Source organism: Megalobrama amblycephala, linkage group LG11 (genome assembly GCF_018812025.1).
Source record: "Megalobrama amblycephala isolate DHTTF-2021 linkage group LG11, ASM1881202v1, whole genome shotgun sequence".
Classification (NCBI taxonomy): Eukaryota; Metazoa; Chordata; class Actinopteri; order Cypriniformes; family Xenocyprididae; genus Megalobrama; species Megalobrama amblycephala.
In genome coordinates this window covers 38,844,243-38,868,395 of record NC_063054.1, presented here as the reverse complement: position 1 = coordinate 38,868,395, position 24,153 = coordinate 38,844,243, and the positions used below count along the sequence as shown (strand labels likewise).

The window sequence follows — 24,153 nt, the reverse complement described above, 5'->3', positions numbered from 1 at the left end:
TTACAGACGTTAGGACACATTTCTCAATACTTAGGTCACTTTTGCAAAACTCTTCACACAGTGAGCACAACAGAAGTCTATGTGGGCTAAACTGAGGATCAGTTATCGTTGCTTTGGCACAAAATGCATTCAATGACTACATCTCTCAAATTTCATGAATTCATTTCTCACTCAGACACAACAACTGCCAAAACTCTCTGTACGTACAGGCCAATCTGCACATGCTTACATACTGTTTTCAAAACTGTTAAACTTATGTTCAAAACAATAACATCATACAAAACTGAATAAGACAGCAATTTGCTACATTTCTACAGCAATATTTTACAGTTTTTTACAGACGCTAGGACACATTTCTCAATTCTTAGGTCACTTTTGCAAAACTCTTCACACAGTTCTCCTAAACAACTTTCAGCTTGGCAAAGCAGTTCATTTCACATCCAAAATGCACTACAACTACCAAAACACTGTATTCAGGTCTCAAATCAACTCATTCTTCCAGAACACTAGCAAAGGTTGACAGCCGACAAACACACTCTGTCACCCACAAAACAATGACATAAAAAACACTAACAACATGTAGCATTATACAATGTTTTCTTGTGTAAAACAAGGACACATCTCTGTTTATAATTCACTGCAATATATGTTACTGGAATGAATCAGACATGATGCAGAATTTGTCAATTTTTTATGTCGTTTAATTATTTTTATATTTTTTTATAATTCCAAATACAAGAATTTGTATACACACCATCCACTGATACAGATACAATTCAATTGTTTTTATAGCATTTAATTTTAAGATTTAAAATATATTTCATTAAAATATTACTGCAGGAATGTAGCAAATTGCTCTTATATAGTTTTGTATGATGTTATTGTTTTGAACATAAGTTTAACAGTTCTGAAAACAGTATGTAAGCATGTGCAGATTGGCCTGTACGTACAGAGAGTTTTGGCAGTTGTTGTGTCTGAGTGAGAAACGAATTCATGAAATTTGAGAGATGTGGTCATTGAATGCATTTTGTGCCAAAGCAATGATAATTGATCCTCAGTTTAGCCCACATAGACTTCTGTTGTGCTCACTGTGTGAAGAGTTTTGCAAAAGTGACCTAAGTATTGAGAAATGTGTCCTAACGTCTGTAAAAAACTGTAAATCTTACAATTCAATTGATTTATAGCATTTAATTTTATCTGTATCAGTGGATTCTTGTATTTTGGAATTACTCAGTGCAAAAAAATAAAAATAAATAAACGACATAAAATATTGACGAATTCTGCATCATGTCTGATTCATTCCAGTAACATATATTGCAGTGAATTATAAACAGAGTTATGTCCTTGTTTTACACAAGAAAACATTGTATAATGCTACATGTTGTTAGTGTTTTTTATGTCATTGTTTTGTGGGAGACAAAGTGTGTTTGTCGGCTGTCAACCTTTGCTAGTGTTCTGGAAGAATGAGTTGATTTGAGACCTGAATGAAGTGTTTTGGTATTTGTAGTGCATTTTGGATGTGAAATGAACTGCTTTGCCAAGCTGAAAGTTGGTTAGGAGAACTGTGTGAAGAGTTTTGCAAAAGTGACCTAAGAATTGAGAAATGTGTCCTAGCGTCTGTAAAAAACTGTAATGTTGTCACATAAGTATCAGTTCATTCTGGTTTGTGTAACGGGGTTGAGGGGATACTGAGGTACGGAACTAAATCATGTGATTTTAATGAATAATCATGAAAAATCATTACCTAACCCTAACTGAAAAAAACAAAATAATTTCTAATATGAAGATAAAATGTATGTCATGTTTTTAAACATTATTAAAGGAGTCATTTCAATTAATACAGAAAGCTTTTAAAAACATATTTTGGTGACCCAACAGATAAAATACACTGAAAAAGGTCAGAGGGACTCAAATCATACCGGTTTCGTGGAACGACTCAAATGCTATTTTGTGTGTGTGTGTGTGTGTGTGTGTGTGTTCATTTGTTTTCTCCTGTTAAGGAGACACTACAGATATTGCATAATACATCACAAAACACATTAATTTTGCCAACATGAATTGCAAATATTATATAAACATCATATATCTTTCACAACATCACCTTAACATTTCTATGCTTTTTGTCATTTATTTCTTATGATGGTGATACAAGTTAATCTTAACTAAAGATGTGCCCTAAAACAGGCTGGAAATGACAAAACAAAACAAAAAACATTTTGGCTGGAGCTGCATCATTTCTATTCTTGCTGACTAGACTTTAAAGTAGTAAAATATTTATACATATATTTATTATACTGTAAATAACTGCTGATCTAAATAAAAGAAAAGAAACATGTATTACACTAATTAGAACCTTTGCTGGTTCCCAGGCGACATCAACATCACGTGTTTGTCTCGTATTTCAGTGCGTGATACTCTGGCCACGCCCACACGCTGCTGCGTCACCACCTGCTGCTGTCAATCAAACTCGAGTTCAGCCGGAGCTGCTGCTGCTGTCAAAAACACGAGCCGTTTACAATCAATAAATCATAAACCGGTACATGTGCGCGACACAGACGCTCAGGATTCACAGTCTGACTTATTTTTAAAACTTCTACTCGTGTTTTAAAGGTTTAACTAAACTAGTTGAAGTTAGGGTGTAAGTGTAGCGAGTTAGCAGTGAATAAACAACATCAAGCCGCCTGAAGTCTTGAAGAGTTTTAATGAGTTCAGCAGATCAGCAGCGGGGAATGCTGATGCTGCAGCAGCCCGACACTCAACATGCGCTGCAAAACCCATAATTTCGGCTGATTTCCAGTCCTGCTGACTGAGCTTCGGTCTGAGGTGAGAGAACATCACATTAATGAGTTTGATTTGTGTTGATTTGTCTCATCAGCAGCTGATATTGTTCATGCACATGTTTAATCTTGCGCTGATGGATTTATTGCTGACGGATCATATGTGAGTCCCTCAAGGGGAATGTCATGTTTGGAGATGTTAATAACTGTAATAATTGTGCTGATGGGAGTGTCTGTGGTATATAAACCCCATCAGAGTCTGACAGCCTCGTGTTTTCTTCCTCCAGTTCAGATGATGATGATGATGATGAAGGTCCTGGCCTGGGTTTTGCATCTGCTGCCCGTCTGGATGATGTCTTCTTCTGCTGCTGCTGCTGCTGATTTCTCTGTGAGGTTCGGAAACGCTCTTCCTTCACTCAGTCGTCCTGCAAACTCCAGCCAGATCTTCTACGGCATCATGTTCGACGCGGGCAGCACCGGCACTCGCATCCACGTCTACACCTTCATCCGGAAAGACCCAGGTCAGATGCTCCTACATGACAGTTAAGGCAGTTGTGCAGTCAGATCTTTACACAATACAGATTGATTCATCAATGATGCAAACTTCATCACATATGAAACAAATTCAATTTCTGCATTCGTTGAGATGCGGCTTCAGAAATAAACCTGATTTATAGACACACGTCCGGCTCATATCTCACTCCAAAATCAAAATATAACATCATATTATCAGGTTAAGCACTTTTTTCTCTTCACCTCATTACTGTAATGCAAAATAATCTATGATAATGTATGATTATTTGTAATTTTGTAATTTAAATAGTTAAATACTTGATTGTGCTGCATATTTATGCTGATTTAAAGTGCATGACACTTATTAGAGTCCAATGAAAAAATGTACATTTTTTTTTTTATAAATAAAATTAATCCTTTAAGGTGCATTAAGATTTTTGCATTGTGATAATTAAGCACATTTTCTCTGTAATGCAAAATAATCTGATTGTAATATATTTATACAAATATTTTATTTATTGCAATGCAAATTTATGCTGATTTAAGAATAAAAAAAGTTTTACATTAATTAGAATCCAATGAAAAATATCATATTATGTTTTATGAATAGAATTCATCCTTTTTAGTAGCATTAAGATTTTTGCATTGTGATAATTAAAAACATTTTCCACTGTAATGCACAATAATTCGATGAATTTAATGTTATAATTATTTGTAATTTAAATTGTAAAATTTATACATCATGTTTGCGTTTATTGTATTGCAAATTTATGCAGATTTAAATTAATTAGAATTAGAATCCAAGGAAAAATTTTTTTTCATAAAAAAGTTTTTTAATTAAGCACATTTTCTATTTACATCTCATTACTGTAATGCAAAATAATCAGATTCTAATGACTTTAATGTTAGAATTTTTTGCTATTTAAATTTCAAAATATTTATACACTGCAAATTTATGCTGATTTAAAAATAAATTACACTACTTAGAATCCAGTAAAAAAATATCAGATAATTTTTCCATAAATAAAATTAATTCTTTTTAGTAGCATATAGTTTTTCTATTTTAATCTCATTACTGTAATGCACAATAATGTTTAATTTATAATTATTTGTAATTTGGTCATTGAAGCTGTAAAATATTAATACACCATGATTGTGTTCATTGTACAGCAAATTTAAATACACTAATTAGAATTCAATGAAAAATATCATATTATTTTCATAAATAATTAAGTTTTTTAGGCACATTAAGATTTTTGCATTGTGAAAATGAAGCACATTTTCTCTCTGCATCTCATTATTGTAATGCAAAATAATTTAATGTTATAATTATTTGTAATTTAATTTAAATTTGCATTTACTGTATGCGGTTTTAAATGTATAAAAACGTCATGACACTAATTAGAATCCAATGAAACACATATTTATTTTCATAAAAAAAGTTTTTTAATGAAGCACATTTTCAGTTTTCATCTCATTACTGTAATGCAAAATAGATTCTAATGACTTTAATGTGAGAAATTTGTTATTTAACTGTGAAATATTTATACATCATGTGCTGCAAATTTACGCTGATTTAAATAAAAGCCAAAGCAAACTTGTTTTCACTCGTGGTGTGTTTTCAGACGGATTGCCCGTGTTGGATAATGAGATGTTCCAGTCGATGAAGCCGGGTCTGTCTGCGTATGCCGACGTTCCTGAGATCGTGAGTCATCACTGATAATGATAATGTGGCGTTCGCAGATAATCACGTGTTTGACGAGCGCTGATGTTTCTCAGGCCGGTCACACGGTGCGGCAGCTACTGCGGGTGGCGAAGAAGACGGTTCCTCCGGTGGAGTGGAAGAGAACGCCCGTGGTGTTCAGAGCGACGGCCGGACTGAGGCTGCTGCCGCCCGCTAAAGCTCACGCGCTCCTGGAGGAGGTCAGAGAACGCTAGAGAAGATCTTCTCCTCCAGCGTGAGCGTCGTTCGTTGTTCACGTTGTGTTTCTGTCTCCAGGTGCAAGACGTCTTCGACGAATCTCCGTTTTATGTGCCCGCTGACAGTGTCAGTATCATGAACGGGACGAGTGAAGGTTAGAAATGAGCCTGATTTATTTGTAAGACACTGTCAAGAGCACGTCCAACTTTTAATTTACTGCAAAACCAAGGAATTTGATCCCAAATAACATTCATATTTATATTTTTTAAAGTGTATGATGGTGTCTTACATCATTTGTTTTGATGGATTGTTGGATAATGAGATGTTCCTGCGTATGCATTTAGAGTAAAAACACGTCTGCTGAACGTCACGTAAGCATGTGTTCAGACGAGCTCAGCCGCTGCGGTTCTCCTGAATCATCAGTGTGGTTTGATGAGGCAGCAGGAGTGGGATTCGTTCAGCAGACGTCACTACAACCAGAATTATTATTATTATTATGAAACAGACTTTGTGGTTTGTTAGGATGAGACGCACACGAAGCTGACAGACACACGTCAGATCGACTCTAGATTAAAGCTTCGAGTCTTATTCATTCAGATTATTAATAGATCGATCAAACACTGGCTCTGTCATGCTGATGTTGCTCTGATTGAGCATCTTCAGCAGGAACTCTAGGGTTCTTGAAGAACACTTTATTCCAAAAAGTAGGGCTGGATTTCTCAATTTTAATCTTTTCTCATTTTGATGAACCTCAGCTTTCAAATGACAGTTTCATCAGTAAATTCAGTCAATAAATGTGTTTGTGTGCTGACAGATCATGAAGAGATCATTTACTACTAGTTACAGCAGCAGATAATCATGAACGAACATCAGAAGATTCAGAACAACTTACTGAATTGAATCATGTGTCATGTGATCCATCAATCAGTGTTTCAACCGCCGAAAGACTTCAATAAAACAGCTGGAGAACAATAATAATGTCACGTGATGCCACATTCAATGACCATAAACTCAATATTCAGAAAAAAAATAACTCTAGAGAAGAAACATAATTATAAAATTACTATTATAACTTCCTTGGGTGTAATTTAAAGGGTCAGTTCACCCAAAAATGAAAATAATGTCATTAATTACTCACCCTCATGTCGTTCCACACCCGTAAGACCTTCGTTCATCTTCGGAACACAAATTAAGATATTTTTGATGAAATCCGATGGCTCAGTGAGGCCTCCATTGACAGTAAGATAATTAACACTTTCAATGTCCAGAAAGCTACTAAAAACATATTTAAATCAGTTCATGTGAGTACAGTGGTTCAATATTAATATTATAAAGCCACGAAAATATTTTTGGAGCGCCAAAAAAACAAAAATACGACTTATATAGTGATGGCCGATTTCAAAACACTGCTTCAGGAAGCTTTGGAGCGTTATGAATCAGCGTGTCGAATCAGCGGTTCGGAGCGCCAAAGTCACGTGATTTCAGCAGTTTGACACGCGATCCGAATCATGATTCGACACAAAAGATTCATAACGCTCCAAAGCTTCCTGAAGCAGTGTTTTGAAATCGTCCATCACTAAATAAGTTGTTATTTTGTTTTTTTGGCGCTCCAAAAATATTCTCGTGGCTTTATAATATTAATATTGAACCACTGTACTCACATGAACTGATTTAAATATGTTTTTAGTAGCTTTCTGGACATTGAAAGTGTTAATTATCTTACTGTCAATGGAGGCCTCACTGAGCCATCGGATTTCATCAAAAATATCTTAATTTGTGTTCCGAAGATGAACGAAGGTCTTACGGGTGTGGAACGACATGAGCGTGAGTAATTAATGACATTATTTTCATTTTTGGGTGAACTAACCCTTTAAAACTCCAAAAATTTCACCAAAAGGCTGAAATCCTTGAAAAAAGGTTCTTCACAAAATGAGCAATTCTGTTTTAAAACATTGTTCAAATTTCAAAAAGAAATAATAAATATATTTAAACACTTTTTATGACATGGCAAGGTTGGTGTAGGCTGTTAAAAGTAATATATATATTTTACAGTTGCAAGAAAAAGTATGTGAACCACTTGCAGAATCTTTGAAAATGTGAAAAATTTTAACAAAATGAGAGGAATCATACAAAATGCGTTATTTTTTATTTAGTACTGTCCTGAGTAAGATATTTTTTACATATAGTCGACAAGCTGAATTTATTAAAATAACCCCATTCATAAGTATGTGAACCCTTGATTCTCAACACTGTGTGTGGTCACCTGATGATCCACGACTGTTTGTGTGTTTTGTGATGGTTGTTCATTTTTGGGTGAACTGACCCTTTAAGTGAAGAAACAATACAAGAAATCCGATACAAAATTTCTGTTCCTCACAGGGATTCTGGCCTGGATCACAGTCAACTTCTTGACAGGTGAGGCCTGTATAATCTTAAATGTTAAATATATAGCTGTTTATTAATTATGCGACTTTTGAAGTGTTCTTCATATGTGTAAAATTATTTATGCATAATGTTTTTAATCCTGCTTTCAGGCCGCCTGGACCGCAGCTCACAGAAGACGGTGGGAATCCTCGACCTGGGCGGCGGATCCACGCAAATCACCTTCCTCCCGAAGTCAAAGGTCAGCGACTGCTCCGTTTCAGCACATTAAAATAGAGTTATAAGAGACTATTGCTGCTTCCTCGTTCATCTAATTACACTGTAAAGTGTTTTAATGCAGCTGTTTGTATTTGCATATCTCCTCCTCATTGGTCACAGAAAACCGTTGAAAGCGCTCCTGCTGATTACATCGCCAGATTCCACATGTTCAACTCCACGTATGAGCTCTACACGCACAGGTGCACGCCGAAATGACCTCAGATATGAGTGGGAATCAGTCATTAATCTATGTGTTTAATTACTGTATTTATGAAAAAAATAAAGTAAGGGATTACTCTTATTTTTCTGTTATTTAATTAGTTACTTGTAACTTAAAACTTAAACTTCATATATAATCTGAAAACAAGAGCTAATTCAGAACACGAATCAAGGCTAATAATATCTTTCCTAACACGAGTCGTTCTTCACAGTTACCTCGGGAACGGAATCAAAGCTGCGCGGCTGGCGGCGCTCGGAGCGCTGGGATCAGACGGTATGAACACAGATGATGTTCAGTGAGAGATCGATCAGATCAGATCAGGCTTCATGTCCGTGTCTTGATGTTTGCACCGCAGGTCTGGAAAGGAAAGTTTTCCGAAGCTCCTGTCTGCCCAAAAAACACACCGGCGACTTCAGCTTCGGAGGCGTAACTTACCATGTCAGCGGAGTCACCGACGGTAAAACGCACACATCTCATGAACATCAAAGGGCAGAAATTACAGTTTATGTAAAGAAAATTAAGTCTGTTTTTAGGACCGTAAAGATTGTTTGCACTGTGGAATTATCATGACATTTAAACATTTACTCATGCCGTCAAAATGATCTCAGCTTCTCAGTAGTAATTATGGCTTGTAAGGGTGTTAATGTCCAATTTCCAACTAGGAAACTCTGACTAGGAATTTCCGACTAGGAAACTCCAATTAGGAATTTCCAACTAGGAAACGCCAACTAAGAATTTCTGACTAGGAATCACTGACTAGGAATTTCCGACTAGGAAACTCCAACTAGGAATTTCCAACTAGGAAACACCAACTAAGAATTTCTGACTAGGAATCGCCGACTAGGAATTTCTGACTAGGAATCGCCGACTAGGAATTTCCAACTAGGAAACGCCAACTATGAATTTCCGACTAGGAAACGCCAACTATGAATTTCCGACTAGGAAACGCTGACTAGGAAACTCATATTTATGATAATTCTGATAGCATGTGAAGGCAGCATCACTGTGTATGAAACATACGATATGCTTCAAATGATTATTCATATATGTAAATACGCACTATAACGACAAGACAAGGTGATGTCGCTGTCGTGGAAAAACTAATACAGAATCCCAGTCACAGCAGCAATCATTCTCCCCATCGCCATGTTTAAAGTTTATGGCTCAGACCTGGAAACTCAGACTAGGAATTTCCGACTAGAAAATTCCAACTTGTAATTCCAGTCTAGAAATATTCCGACTTAGAAAATCCAAGTTGGAATTTCCGACAAGGGACTAGGAATTTTCTGACTTGGAATGTCCAACTAGAAATTCATGACTAGGAAACTCCAACTTGTAAATGCTGACTAGGAATTTCTAACTAGGAAACTCATGTTTACGATAATTCTGATAGCATGTGAAGGCAGCATCACTGTGCATAAAACATACGATATGCTTCAAATGATTATTCATATATGTAAATATGCAGTACTTTACCAACAAGACACGGCGATGTTGCTGTTGTGGAAAACTAATAAAGAATCTCAGTCACAGCAGCAATCGTTCTCCCTCCGGAAACTCTGGAGTCAAAATTATAGTTTCCCAGTAGTAAATACGACTTGAGAGGTAGTTCATGCCTGATTTCCAACTAGGAAACTTATGGAGTCAAATTAATGCCTTAAAGTTTTGCACAAAAATAAAGTTTTGCAAAACACAAAAAAGAATTGAGCAATAAAAAAATGTTTTGCAAACAAAAATAAAGAATTGCAAAGGAAAAATAAAGTATTGAGCAGAAAAAAATAAGTTTTGCAAACAAAAATAATAAATTGCAAAATAAAATAAAGTAGTGCAAAAATAAAAATATAATCAATTACAAAAATCAATGACAGCTGTAATGCTATTTTATCTTTGCCACATATTTTTCATGCTCAAACCTACTAAATCATTTGCAACGCTCATTTTATTCTGCGTTTCAGTCAAGCGTGCGCTCACGACACCGGTTTTCTTTTGCGCTGCACTTTTCTGTGCGGATCTCTTTATGGCACTGGTTTGACGTGGGGGTGGAGTCAAGAAACGGGGGCACGCCCCCGCGAAATGCATTGGAGGGGAACGTAATCAGCGACAGGTGAAATAATTCTTTGACATGGTTAAAAATAATGAATGGTTTGTTTTTGTTGGTTTGTTTAGCATATGTTGTCGCCGATTACGACCCCCTCCAATGCATTTCTTATAGTAATATGACCCGTTGCGCTCTGTCTCACTGCCTGTGTCCACTTGTGTGTCCTTAAACATTCGTTTTTTGTGGTCGACAGCTTATAAAAACTTATTTCTGGGTTTTTTAGCTTGTTAGCTGTACACCTTGTCACACAGCAGCTTTTAGGCATTGTTCTGTTTTTTTGTAATGAGTCAGAAAAGACAAGGAGGCAGTCTCATGCATTACAAAGTCAATGGAGACGGTTGGATTGTTTTTCCCCCGGTGGGCGTGGTTTTCAGATTATAATAAATGCGCTCTGTCTCTATGCTTGATCTGTTCTGTTGCGATCTGCGTCTCCTGTCGATGACGTGTTTTGCGGGGGCGTGCCCCCGTTTCTTGACTCCACCCCCACGTCAAACCAGTGCCATAAAGAGAACCGCACAGAAAAGTGCAGCGCAAAGGAAACCGGTGTCGTGAGCGCACGCTTGACTGAAACGCAGAATAAAATGAGCGTTGCAAATGATTTAGTAGGTTTGAGCATGAAAAATATGTGGCAAAGATAAAATAGGATTACAGCTGTCACTGATTTTTGTAATTGATTATATTTTTATTTTTGCACTACGTTATTTTATTTTGCAATTTATTATTTTTGCTTGCAAAACTTATTTTTTTCTGCTCAATACTTTATTTTTCCTTTGCAATTCTTTATTTTTGTTTGCAAAACTTTAAGGCATTAATTTGACTCCATAGAAACTCCAACTAGAAATTTACGACTTGGAAACTCCAACTACGAAACTTCTATTTACTATAATTCTGATATCACGTGATGGCTGCAGTAATCATGACTTTGAAATTTCCTATCGCATGTGAAAGCATCATATAAGCTTGTTCCATTCAAGCCCTTTGTTGTGAAATTTCAGTCAAATACATGCTATTTTTGCTGTATATGAAACATTCAATATGCTTCAAATGATTATTCATATATGTAAATACGCACTTTAACGACAAGACAAGGTGATGTCGCTGTCGTGGAAAAACTAATACAGAATCCCAGTCACAGCAGCAATCGTTCTCCCCATCGCCATGTTTAAAGTTTATGGCTCCAACTCAGACCTGGAAACTCAGACTAGGAATTTCCGACTAGAAAACTCCAACTTGGAATTCCAGTCTAGAAATATTCCGACTTAGAAAATCCAAGTTGGAATTTCCGACAAGGAAACTCTGATTAGGACTAGGAATTTTCCGACTTGGAATGTCCAACTAGAAATTCACGACTAGGAATTTTCCAACTAGGAATTCCCAGCTAGGAAACTCCAACTTGTAAATGCCGACTAGGAATTTCTAACTAGGAAACTCATATTTACGATAATTCTGGTAGCATGTGAAGGCAGCATCACTGTGCATAAAACAAAACATACAATATGCTTCAAATGATTATTCATATATGTAAATATGCAGTACTTTACCAACAAGACACGGCGATGTTGCTGTTGTGGAAAACTAATAAAGAATCTCAGTCATAGCAGCAATCGTTCTCCCTCCGGAAACTCTGGAGTCAAAATTATCTCAGTTTCCCAGTAGTAAAAATAAATTGAGAGGGCGTTCATGTCCAACTTCCAACTAGGAAACTCCAACTAGGAATTTACGACTTGGAAACTCCAACTACGAAACGCGCATTTACTCTAATTCTGATATCTCGTGAAGGCAGCAATCACGACTTCAGAAGTGCTTTGTGTGAATTTTTGAGTTGAGGCTACTCAAAGTTCTGTGTGAAGAATTAAACAGTCTGTGTTCAGAAGTGCTTCTGTTCCACCTTTGCAGTGTAAATTTGGCAGTTAGTGATGTGTTGATGCTTTGCTTGATGCGGCGCGTTCTGGTCTTCAGGTGTGACGGGGTTCAGGACGTGTTACCAGGAGATGCTGAAGGTCGTGAAGGGCGTCATTAAACAGCCTCACGAGCTGAAGGACAGCGCCACCTTCTACGCCTTCTCTTATTACTTCGATCACGCCGTGGAAGCCGGACTCATCGGTAAGACAAGACCATGACCAAATGATGAGAAGCAGAACAAACAATGTTTGCAATCAAAAAGCTTCTTATTTCCACCAACAGTACAGAAAATCCTTTTCCTGATTTGGTGTTCCGGGTCCTTTTAAAGATGTCTTGTAAATCTCTGGTTCTGCTATCACCAAATATTGGATTCAATCCAAGTGTAACAAGGTTTTTATTTGAAGAATGCATGAAGCTAGAATAAAACAAAAGCATGTTTCTGGGGGCCATGAAACTTCTGTGAAACTTTTGTGATCAAAAATGCTGCCGCTGGCTGGAGACTTTCTTTCAGAAGATCAAAAACGCTGGCGTGGAAAGAGTTAATGTGTGTCTCACTTCAACTGTTTCTGCTTTTTGTTTGTCTTTGGTGATAACGAATCTCAGATGAAAGCAGAGGAGGAGCCGTGAAGATCCGAGACTTCAGGAAAAGAGCAAAACAGGGTGAGCTTCATTCACACGTTCTCATCTTACATATGCAACATAATGAACATTATACAACTCAGAACTGAAAGCGAGTGTGTGTTTTTGTTGCAGTGTGTAACCGACCGTCTGAGCGCAGTCAGGTCAATCATTTCCTCTGCATGGATCTCACGTACATCGTTTGTCTGCTGAAAGACGGCTTTGGTTTTAAAGAAAGCACTGTTCTGCAGGTACGTCTGGGTTTCTGGGCCGTCTGATCTCCTCTGAGTTCACCGGTTAACTCTCATCCTTGTGTTTCCACAGCTAACCAAGAAGGTGAGGAACGTGGAAACCAGCTGGGCTCTGGGCGCCGCGATCAACCACTTCCAGAAGTTCAGGATTCATTAAACCGGTTTAACCACAGTGTCGTCTGCTCCTCATCTCATTGAAGCTGTTTTAATCGATTATCAGGGTGAATCTCACGGAAACATCTCACCTCGAGTCGAAAGAAAGAAAAGCGTAATGATCCTAAAATAGGACCGTTTTTAATTAAGCAACAGATTGAGAAATGAACCCGTGTGATCATGTGGTGCTGTTTCACTTCCTCAGGAGTTCATGTTAATCGTAACGAAGGTTAATGTGTGATTGACATCAGAAAACATGTTCTTTTTGCAGTACAGATGCATCGACGGCTCCAGCGCTGCAGCTTCTGTACATTTATTGTTTACATTACAAAGATAATGTTTGCATCAGTCTGAGCATTTCTTTTTGTTCTCCAATTAAAAACTTTCACATGTTCTTATGAACGTTTGTCTCTATTAACTTTCCTCACATTTTCAGTTTTGATGTATATTTTACTTTTAAGTACAAACACATTCTAAATAGAAACCTGGATAACGTAAAACATAATATCATCGTAAATACAAGTTTTCTAGTTGGAAATCGGACATATCGCATTTACTACTAGGAAACGCTGAGGTCATTTTGACACCCAAGTTTCTGAGCTGGAATTGGATTCTGTATTAATTTTCCACAACAGCTTCAGTAAATTAGTGCATATTTACATGTATGAATAATCATTTGAAGCATGTTTCATGCACAGTAAACATAGCATGTATTTGACTGAAATTCCACAATCGTTAGATAACGTTGTCAAAATTAAATATGTTCAGTACATTCTGGCTTTATTAAGATTTCTGCAAGAATAAACCTGGGGCTTCATTTATAAAATGCTGCATAAAAACCATCCAACATTTAATTTAGTGCATCATCTGGATATTTTCTTTTGTGACTTTTTTCCTCATTTGAATTGCTGTTTTGTTTTATAGCTTTATTGGTGATTTATTCAGATTTTATATTTCCTCTACTGTTCAGTTCCTTGAATATGAAACGTTTCTACTGACAAAATAAACACAAGATCAATGATGTTTCCTAAAATAGTTTATTTACAAAAACAACGACTACAACAGCGCCACCACGTCATCGCTGTACGTGTGCGCTGTCGTCATGGTGACCAGGTCATGAGGCGGAGTCAGAACCACGACCGGATCCGCCGGACCTGAAGCGAGAAGAGACGCCGTTAGTGCCGTTACGACTCGCTATCACAGACACATCCGTGCGGTTTCTACCTTGCGTTCGTAACATGGCGTGATGCAGATTCATGTTCACCAGAGCATCACTGCTGCCTCCGTCAGCCTCCAGCAAGCTGCTGTGAGTGAGCGCTTCACCTGTCAATCATACACAAACACGCCCACCATAAACAGAAGGAAGCATGACACGGTTTCTAACAGCACACTGACACACGTACAGAACACAGTACGAACTGACGTCACACGTGGATTATTAACGTTACCGGTTTCCCGGCCGTGTCTCTTCTTCATGTGGACGTTCCTGCTGCCGCTCTGAGAGAACGTCTTCCCGCAGATGGAGCACACGTGCGGCTTTTCACCTGTTTCAAACATCATGGTCACATGTTAATATGTGCATTACTTCAAGGGCAATTCATACATAAATGTATTCCAAAGATACGCCACAAAAATCAGTGCATCCGGTTTATTTATATGTATGAAAATGGTCCAGATGCATTAATGCTGTTAGTTTACAACCAAAACTGAGATAATACATTATATTGAATAATTAGAACAGCACGAGTCATGTGACCGTACCAGAGTGTACCAGCATGTGTTTGCGCAGACTGGAATATTCAGCGAAAGATCGACCGCAGCTGTCCACGTCACACAGGAAGGGCTTTTCACCTGGAAAATACAATGAATTGAAATTATTACTTAGTAATCAGTTTGGAATAATCAAGAATTTTTGTAATGTTTTTGAATTTATTTGATCAAAAATACTGCAATATTATTCCAGTGTAAATCAGCTGTTTTCTATGGGAATATATAGTAAAGTGTCATTTATTCCTGTGATCAAAGCTGAATTTTCAGCATCATTACTCCAGTCTTCAGTGTCACATGATCCTTCAGAAATCATTCTAATAAGATGATTTGCTGCTCAAGAAACATTTATGATTATTATCAGTTTTGAAACACACATCATCATGTATATTAACCCTTATAGGGTCTTTTTAGACCCCAAACGACATTTTCTAAAATAACAATAAAATGTTCTCTTTGTCCAAATGACATGAAACTTTGTACAGTTGTTAACACTTTATAGATCTACAAATAAAAAAATTGGAGTGAAATCTTGTTTTTATGTTAGTGTAGAAAAAAAGTCACACTCAGGGTCTTTGGGCAACAAAATGTAATTTTGTAACAAAATAATTGTTTTTTAAAAATCAAATGTAATTTTACTCTGTTTATTAATGTTTTTACGCAATATTTGTGCAGTTCTTGGAGGATTTATCATATCTTTTAAATTTATATAAATAAATAAATAAATATTTTTTAAATAGGTTTTTATACAAAAACAGCTTTTTATGTAAAATTCACTTTATAAAAGACCCACATTTCTAACTTTCATTCATGGGGATCACATGGATAATCTGACATGGTTTAGTGTGAGATTTTTGCCCATCTTTTGGAAAATGCAGTTTTAAAAGTAAAAAATGATCACTTTATCCAGCAGATGGCAGCAGAGCTCCACTATTTGCTGTTTGACTGACTGAAAGACTCTTTTCACAAGTTTTTCTGCTGGATTCATATCTAAATATTATCAAATCACAATTATGACATTTTTGTCAAAGTTTAGCATGTTTTTGTACTGAAAAAAAATCAGTTTTTCAATATTGTTACATTATGATGAGACCCCGCTTAGAAAATGGACCAAATTCATCCTCAAAATCAACATTATTGAAAAACTTACTTTTTCAGTACAAAAAAATACTACACTTTGACAAAAAGTAGCTTTTATTGTCATAATTGTGATTTCATAATATTTAGATATGAATCCAGCTGAAAATACTTGTGTAAAGATGTCTTTCAGTCAGTCAAACAGGAAATAGTGGAGCTCTGCAGCATCTGCTGGATAAAGTGATCATTTTTTACTTTTAAAACTGCATTTTCCAAAAGATGGGCAAAAATCTCACACTAAACCATGTCAGATTATCCATGTGATCCCCATGAATGAAAGTTAGAAATGTGGGTCTTTTATAAAGTGAATTTTACATAAAAAGCTGTTTTTGTATAAAAACCTATTTAAAAAAATATATTTTTTAATTTATTTATATAAATTAAAAAAATATGATAAATCCTCCAAAAACTGCACAAATATGATGTAAAAACATTAATAAACAGAGTAAAATTACATTTTGTTTTTTAAAAAAAAATATTTTGTTACAAAATTACATTTTGTTGCCTGGAGTCTCTGGAGACCCCAAAGACCCTGAGTGTGCTTCCCAAACGAAGACCGCACAAGGGTTAATAATGATGGGTTTGGATGGGTGTGGGGTCAGAGGGCGCGGGTGTACCGGTGTGTGTGCGTCTGTGGTTCTTCAGGTTGCCGGCGGTGGTGAATCTCTTGCCGCAGTTCTTCTCATTGCAGATGAAGGGTTTCTCTCCGTTGTGGATCCTCATGTGAACCTGCAGCCTCTGCAGCACATAGAAACTCTTCCCACAACCCTCGGCTCCACAGCGGAATGTGCGGTCGTTCCTGAAACACACACACATCTCTACAGCTGGAAACAACAAAAATGGACAATTCTTGTTTTTTATATGTAATATTGTAGTGTTTATTCTAAATATGTATTATTTGATGAATTACAGGTGTTACCTGTGTGTCTTCAGGTGGTACTTCAGGTGCGCAGGATAGGTGAAGGTCCTGTGGCAGCTCTCATACGGACAGCGGTGGATCTTCTCCGAAGCCGTGCGAGCGACTCGAGGCAGCTGCTCTTTCTTCGGCCCCTCTGATTGACAGCTGAGAAGGTGGTCACCTTGGCAACAGCAGAGAGCGACAGCGTGACGCGGTGCACTGAGCAGCGCGAGGAACAGTGAGTGTGTGCGGCGTCACGTACTGTTACCGCCGGCCCGGGCTTCCTTCGCCAGCTGCGCACGCGTGGCGGCGATCAGGCTGTCGTGCGCCAGTTCCTGGACCCGCAGGTACCACGGAGCGCCGCCGTCCGCACAGTCTCCGGCCGAGATCTCCTCCTGCGCCTCGTCCACGTCATCCTGGACAAACACCAGCGGCTCGGCCGACGCGGCCAATCCTGCGAGCACAACGAGCGTGTCATAGTGTGTGATGGAGAGATGGAAGAAGGGAAATAATTAATATGTTCAGACCTTTGGCCAGGTTGAGCAGGACGTAGGAAGTGCTGTCATGGTTCTGCAGGTCCTGGAGGATTGTGGGTGTTTGTGATGGAGGCGAGGGAGACGGTTGATGCAGCTGAACCACCAGCGGGCTTCGCTCGGGGCCGAACTCTGACAGCGCCGGAGACGCGGCATGGCTAAGAGCGCTCTCTGAAACACACACACACACACACATATATATATATACACATACATATACACAGACCTTTCGACTAATGACAGGTTTGATACGATTCACTGGAGTCATGTTCAGAAATATACCAGAATGCAGTTCAGACAGACGATGGCTACAAAACACCTCTTTTAATTCAGTCGTTTTCAATAAACAAAGAACTCAATTAAACTTAAAGGTTTAGTTCACCCGAACCGCTGATTCGACACACTGATTCATAACGCTCCAAAAATATTCTCGTGGCTTTATAATATTAATATTGAACCACTGTACTCACATGACCTGATTTAAATATGTTTTTAGTACATTAATGGATCTTGAGAGAGGAAATGTCATTGCTGGCTATGCAGGCCTCACTGAGCCATCGGATTTCATCAAAAATATCTTAATTTGTGTTCAGAAGATGAACGAAGGTCTTACGGGTGTGGAACGACATGAGGGTGAGTAATTAATGACAGAATTTTCATTTTTGGGTGAACTAACCCTTTAAAAACCCCAAAAATTTCACCAAAAGGCTGAAATCCTTGAAAAAAGGTTCTTCACAAAATGAGCAATTCTGCTTTAAAACATTGTTCAAATTTCAAAAAGAAATAATAAATATATTTAAACACTTTTTATGACATGGCAAGGTTGGTGTAGGCTGTTAAAAGTAATATATATATTTTACAGTTGCAAGAAAAAGTATGTGAACCACTTGCAGAATCTTTGAAAATGTGAAAAATTTTAACAAAATGAGAGGAATCATACAAAATGCGTTATTTTTTATTTAGTACTGTCCTGAGTAAGATATTTTTACATATAGTCGACAAGCTGAATTTGTTGAAATAACCCCATTCATAAGTATGTGAACCCTTGATTCTCAACACTGTGTGTGGTCACCTGATGATCCACGACTGTTTGTGTGTTTTGTGATGGTTGTTCATGAGTCTCTTGTTTGTTCTGAGCAGTTAAACTGAGCTCTGTTCTTCAGAAAAATCCACCAGGTCTTGCAGAAATTTCAGTTTTCAAGCATCTTCTGCATATTTGAACCCTTTCCAGCAGTGATTGAATCATTGAGGGACTCAAACTCAACTATTAAAAAAGGTTCAAACATTCACTGATGCTCCAGAAGGAAACACGATGCATTAAGACCCGAGGGGTGAAAACTTTTGAACAGGATGAAGATGTCACAATTTTTCTTATTTTGTTTAAATATTGTTGTTTTTCATTTAGTACTGCCCTTCGGAAGCAACAGAAGATACTTGCATGTTTCCCAGCAGAAAAATTAAGTACAATTTACCTTGATATTTGAATTCAAAAGTTTTCACCCCCCCGACTCTTACTGCATCGTGTTTCCTTCTGGAGCATCAGTGAATGTTTGAACCTTTTTTAATAGTTGAGTTTGAGTCCCTCAGTTGTCCTCAGTGTGAAAAGATGAATCTCAAAATCATTCAGTCACTGCTGGAAAGGGTTCAAATATGCAGAAAATGCTTGAAAACTGATGAATCTGCAGGATCTGGAGGATTTTTCTGAAGAACAGAGCTCAGTTTAACTGCTCAGGACAAACAAGAGACTCATGAACAACCATCACAAAACACACAAACAGTCGTGGATCATCAGGTGACCACACACAGTATTGAGAATCAATGGTTCACATACTAATGAATGGGGTTACTTTAATAAATTCAGCTATTGTTTTGTCTTGTGAACTAAATGCAAACATCTTGTATGTAAAATATCTTACTCAGGACAGTACTAAACAAAAAATAACATGCATTTTTTATTATCCCTCTTATTTTATTAAAATAATTCTCATTTTCACAGATTCTGCAAGGGGTTCACATACTTTTTCTTGCAACTGTATATATTATATATGTATATAATATTAATATATAAAATACAGGTGCTGGTCATATAATTAGAATATCGTGAAAAAGTTTTTTTATTGTAAATTATTTTTAAAAATGAAACTTTCATATATTCTAGATTCCCTACATGTAAAGTAAAACATTTCAAAAGTTTTTTTTTTTTTACATTTTGATGATTAGAGCGTACAGCTCATGAAAGTCCAAAATCCAGTATCTCAAAATATTAGAATATTTCCTAAGATCAATCAAAAAATGAATTTTCAAAACAGAAAAGTTCAAGTTCTTTAAAGTATGTTCATTTGTGCACTCAATACTTGGTCGGCAGCACATATTACAGCAAATGACTTGCTCCTAGCACAAATTACAGCATCAGTGAAGTGTGGCATGGAAGTGATCAGCCTGTGGCACTGCTGAGGCACTACTGAGCCTTCAGATCATCTGTATATTGTTGGATCGACTGTTTCTCATCTTTCTCTTGAAAATATCCCATAGATTCAGGGGTCAGGCATGTTGGCTGGCCAATAAAGCACAGTAATATCATGGTCAGCAAACCACTTGGAAGTGGTTTTTGCACTGTGGGCAGGTGCTAAAGTCCTGCTGGAAAAGGAAATCAGCATCTCCATAAAGCTTGTCAGCAGATGGAAGCATAAAGTGCTCCAAAATCTCCTGGAAGATGGCTGCATTGACTTTGCACTTGATAAAACACAATGGACCAACACCAGCAGACGTCACGGCCCCCCAAATCATTACTAGATTCAGAAACTTCCCACTAGACTTCAAGCAGCTTGGATTCTGTGCCTCTCCAGTCTTCCTTCAGACTCTGGGACCATGATTTCAACATGAAATGCAAAATTTACTTTTATCTGAAAAGAGGACTTTCGACCACTGTTCACTGTCCAGTTCTTTTTCTCCTTAGCCCAGGTAAGATGCTTCTGACGTTGTTTCTGTTTCAGAAGTGGCTTGGTAGTCCTTTTCCTGAAGATGTCTGAATGTGGTGGCTCTTGATGCGCTGACTCCGGCTTCATTCTACTCATTGTGAAGCTCTCCCAAGTGTCTGAATCGGCTTTACTTGACAGTATTCTCAAGCTTGTGGTCATCCCTGTTGCTTGTGCACCTTTGCCTACCCAATTTCTTCCTTCTAGTCAACTTTGCATTTAATATGCTTTGATACATCACTCTGTAAACAGCCACCCCATTCAGTAATGACCTTCTGTGACTTACGCTCTTTGTGGAGGGTGTCAATGATTGTCTCCTGGACCATTGCCAAGTCAGCAGTCTTCCCCATTAGTGTGGTTTCAAAGAACAAGAGATACCCGGAATTTATACTGTAGGGATGGTCATTTAATGAAACTCAAAAGTAAATATTCTAATATTTTGAGATAGATTTTGGACTTTCATGAGCGTACAGCTCTAATCAACAAATTTAAAAAAAAAACTTTTGAAATGTTTTACTTTACATGTAGGGAATCTAGTATAAATAAAAAAGTTTCGTTTTTTTAAAATAATTTACAATAAAAAAATTAACTTTTTCACGATATTCTAATTATATGACCAGCACCTGTACATTATTTTATAACAGTCATTAAAGAATTAGTTGACTTTGAATGAAAATTTCCTGATAATTTACTCACCTCCATGTCATCCAAGATCTTCATGTATTTCTTTCTTCAGTCGAAAAGAAATTCCAGGATTTTTCTCCATATAGTGGACTTCACTGGGGTTCAACGGGTTCAAAATAAACATTACATACTTTTTAACCACAAATGCTCGTCTTGCACTGCTCTGTGATGCTCCACGCATGACGTAATCATGCTGTAAAGGTCACGAGCATTTGTGATTAAAAAGTACATAATGTTTATTTTGTTTAGAAAATGTCCGATGGTTTCTCTAGATAAGACTCTTATTCCTCGTCTGGGATCATGTAGAGCTCTTTGAAGCTGCACTGAAACTGACATTTGGACCTTCAACCCGTTGAACCCCAGTGAAGTCCACTATATGGAGAAAAATCCTGAAATGTTTTCCTCAAAAACTGAAGAAAGAAAGACATCTTGGATGACATGGTAAATGATCATTGAATTCTGAAGTGAACTAATCCTTTAAATCTAAACCTGCTGTAAGGTATCTTCACCTGGCAGCTCCAGCGGGCTGCATAAGGAGGCGTGAGCGGGCGACAGCAGCGGGACGCAGGAGGGTTTGTCCGGCTCCTCCAGACTCTGGCCCAGCGGGATGGACGCGTTCTGAACAAACTCAACCAGCAGCTGCAGGACCAGAGAACACTTCACCGACTAATTACAGCATTATACTCGTTATATATCATCCAGACGTTCTTGTGGAGCAAAAGTAAACATCAATCTGATGATTATTAATATTAAAATATTCATTTATTGTTGCATATCAATATAACATTTAATACCTCAGGTTTGGAGTCAAGTTCATCAGAAAGCATGGATTCAGCGTGATGTAATCTGAACACATAAACATAATGATGACGTCATCAATACATCTTTATTGCCTTTCAATGATGTAAACACAGCTTTTAAAGTCCAAATCATTTAGCAAAATATATATTTTTCTGTAAAATAAAACATAATGACTGAAACTGACCAGGTTCAGGAGGGTCAGAGAGAGAAGGTTTCGTCCATCATCTGCTGAATTAATAAAAACACACAGAACATAATTAAATATTCAAATATCCTCCAAATGAATATCAAATTATTTAAATGAGGTTCGTATGAATTACTGTATGAATGAATATTCGGCTACTAAATCTATCACAGCCTCAGACAACCTCAAATCACACAGTTTATACACAGAGGTTTGATATTATGAATAATTAAGCATTATAAATATGAAGCATTTGTCATTAATAAGCAGACAGCATTAGCCACCGTTAGCTAGAGCACAAATCTCCTTCATTCTGCTCGATTTTCTTTCGCTTTTATACAATTAAATATCTTAAACATACCTGACAGATGATTATGATAAACATTTATCTTGATAAAGTCTCTTAACCTTCATCGCCGCTGATGTTTGACAGAGAGCAGCTAAACACAAACACAAAGACAGATCGAGTGCACTTCCGGGTCACGCGGGGACGTGCTGAGGGATGTGCTTCTGTGTGGAAAACTATTGATTTGAATATTGATCATGTTGTTTTTATTAAAATGGAAATTAGTGCTGGAAATCCTGCTTTACTTTAGTAAACAAAGAGCTGAATTTCAGTGAGCGATTCGCTTTTTTTTAATCCGAAAGAATCGGTTCAAAAGAACGACAATCAGGCATCAATGGAGATTCGAATGATTCTCTGATTCTTTTGAACCGATTCTTTCACATTTTTGTTTTTTTGAAGAAATAACGAGCTTTTGAGTTTCTTTCTTCTGCTAAACACAAAAGCATACATTTTAAAGATTAAAGAATGTTCAATCAAACAGATGACGGAAGCCACTAAAAAAAAAAAAAAAAAAAAATACTATGGAAGTATGACATTCTTTAAAATAAGAAAGAAACTCATACAGGTTTGGAACAACATGAGGGTGAGCAAGTGATGACAAAATTCTCATTTTTGGGTGAACTGTCCCTTTAAATGAAGATATTTTCGAATCAGAAAGCGGCATTCTCGATGCCTGATTCTCTGATTCTTTTGAACCGACTCTTTCTCGAAGCCAACATGTTTTTGATAACCAGAACAAAGTTAAAGCGTTCTATATGAAATGATCATTCAACAATCTGTAGCATCAAACACTTTTCTATTTAATCGATTTTTTGTAGCAAACAAAGACTTTCAGTGAGAGATACGCTTATTGATTCCGAAAGAATCGGTTGAAAAGAGTCAGGAAATCCAAGATACTTTCAATTCACGATGCCTGATTCTCTGATTCTTTTGAACCGACTCTTTCTCGAAGCCAACAAGTTTTTGATAACCAGAACAAAGTTAATCAGAAATATGACAAATAAGTAGGCTCATTTGACATTTGAAATTATTTTAATAACTTTATGACATGAAAACATTTGACAGTGTAATATTCAGTAATCCATGTTTTAAAGTGGGAAATAATAATAATAATAAAAAAAGACTTAAACCCAAAGAATCAGTAAATGAGTAATGCGAACATTTGGCCGCAGTTTTGGTTTTGCACAGCTGAGAAATGAATTTTCAGAGCGATTATGTAGATCAGGCCATTCGTTAAGTGCATCTAATGCTCTATTAATGTAAAAGCACCAGATTGAGCTGTTATAACAACAACAACCCTTCACAGTTCTGCTCTACTCACAAACACGTCTATCCGTGAGGATTACCTAATAACAGCAAAGGAAAATAACAAAATTACATCTTTATACACAAAATGGCATATTATTATTTTACTTACAAAATACAGGAATAGCAAATATCAGTAATAAGAGCAACAAAACACACAAACGCAATGTTTCCAAAGTCACTGAAACGGTTGTAGCAGGCTGGAGTAATCACATCTGAAGGCCTTTGAAATGGTTGACAGAAATGCATTTCATGATGTTGAACACGCTCTGGTTTCTTGCACACAGCAAAACATGTATAAAGCTTTATCAAAACTGCTGGCCTACAAAATGTTTTCTGTATTTTAAAAAAAGCTTAGACTGCCATTAAAGCAAGGCAATTGGAGTCGGGAAACACCAACACATGAGCAAACCCGTTCTAATGCTTTAGT

At 37.1% G+C, this 24,153-nt stretch overlaps 2 protein-coding genes across 5 annotated transcripts; one reads left to right on the top strand and one right to left on the bottom strand.

The window, feature by feature from the left end:
• Positions 1-2,416: 2,416 nt before the first annotated feature.
• On the top strand, positions 2,417-13,495 carry entpd5b (ectonucleoside triphosphate diphosphohydrolase 5b). Its single transcript, XM_048207935.1, has 14 exons — positions 2,417-2,823; positions 3,065-3,298; positions 4,916-4,995; positions 5,070-5,213; positions 5,290-5,365; positions 7,591-7,626; positions 7,746-7,834; positions 7,972-8,051; positions 8,283-8,344; positions 8,427-8,528; positions 12,129-12,272; positions 12,675-12,731; positions 12,825-12,940; positions 13,014-13,495. Exons 2-14 carry the CDS (start codon positions 3,070-3,072, stop codon positions 13,095-13,097), a joined length of 1,299 nt encoding a protein of 432 aa, XP_048063892.1. The 5' UTR covers positions 2,417-2,823; positions 3,065-3,069; the 3' UTR covers positions 13,098-13,495.
• A 616-nt stretch (positions 13,496-14,111) lies between these two features.
• On the bottom strand, positions 14,112-22,587 carry znf410 (zinc finger protein 410). Of its 4 annotated transcripts, none has more exons than XR_007187196.1 (12): positions 22,434-22,587; positions 22,073-22,113; positions 21,882-21,933; positions 21,597-21,744; positions 17,423-17,599; positions 17,158-17,349; positions 16,917-17,076; positions 16,615-16,796; positions 14,865-14,944; positions 14,542-14,637; positions 14,318-14,416; positions 14,112-14,247 (listed from the first exon to the last, which is right to left on the bottom strand). XR_007187196.1 is itself a non-coding variant. In XM_048207937.1 (12 exons), exons 3-12 carry the CDS (start codon positions 21,912-21,914, stop codon positions 14,150-14,152), a joined length of 1,275 nt encoding a protein of 424 aa, XP_048063894.1. In that variant the 5' UTR covers positions 21,915-21,933; positions 22,073-22,113; positions 22,434-22,587; the 3' UTR covers positions 14,112-14,149. The 4 variants fall into 4 exon arrangements, 3 of the variants coding, with proteins under 3 accessions (XP_048063894.1, XP_048063896.1, XP_048063895.1); XM_048207937.1 differs by having other exon boundaries at positions 14,855-14,944; XM_048207939.1 differs by having other exon boundaries at positions 14,855-14,944; positions 21,597-21,726; positions 22,434-22,586.
• Positions 22,588-24,153: the final 1,566 nt, after the last annotated feature.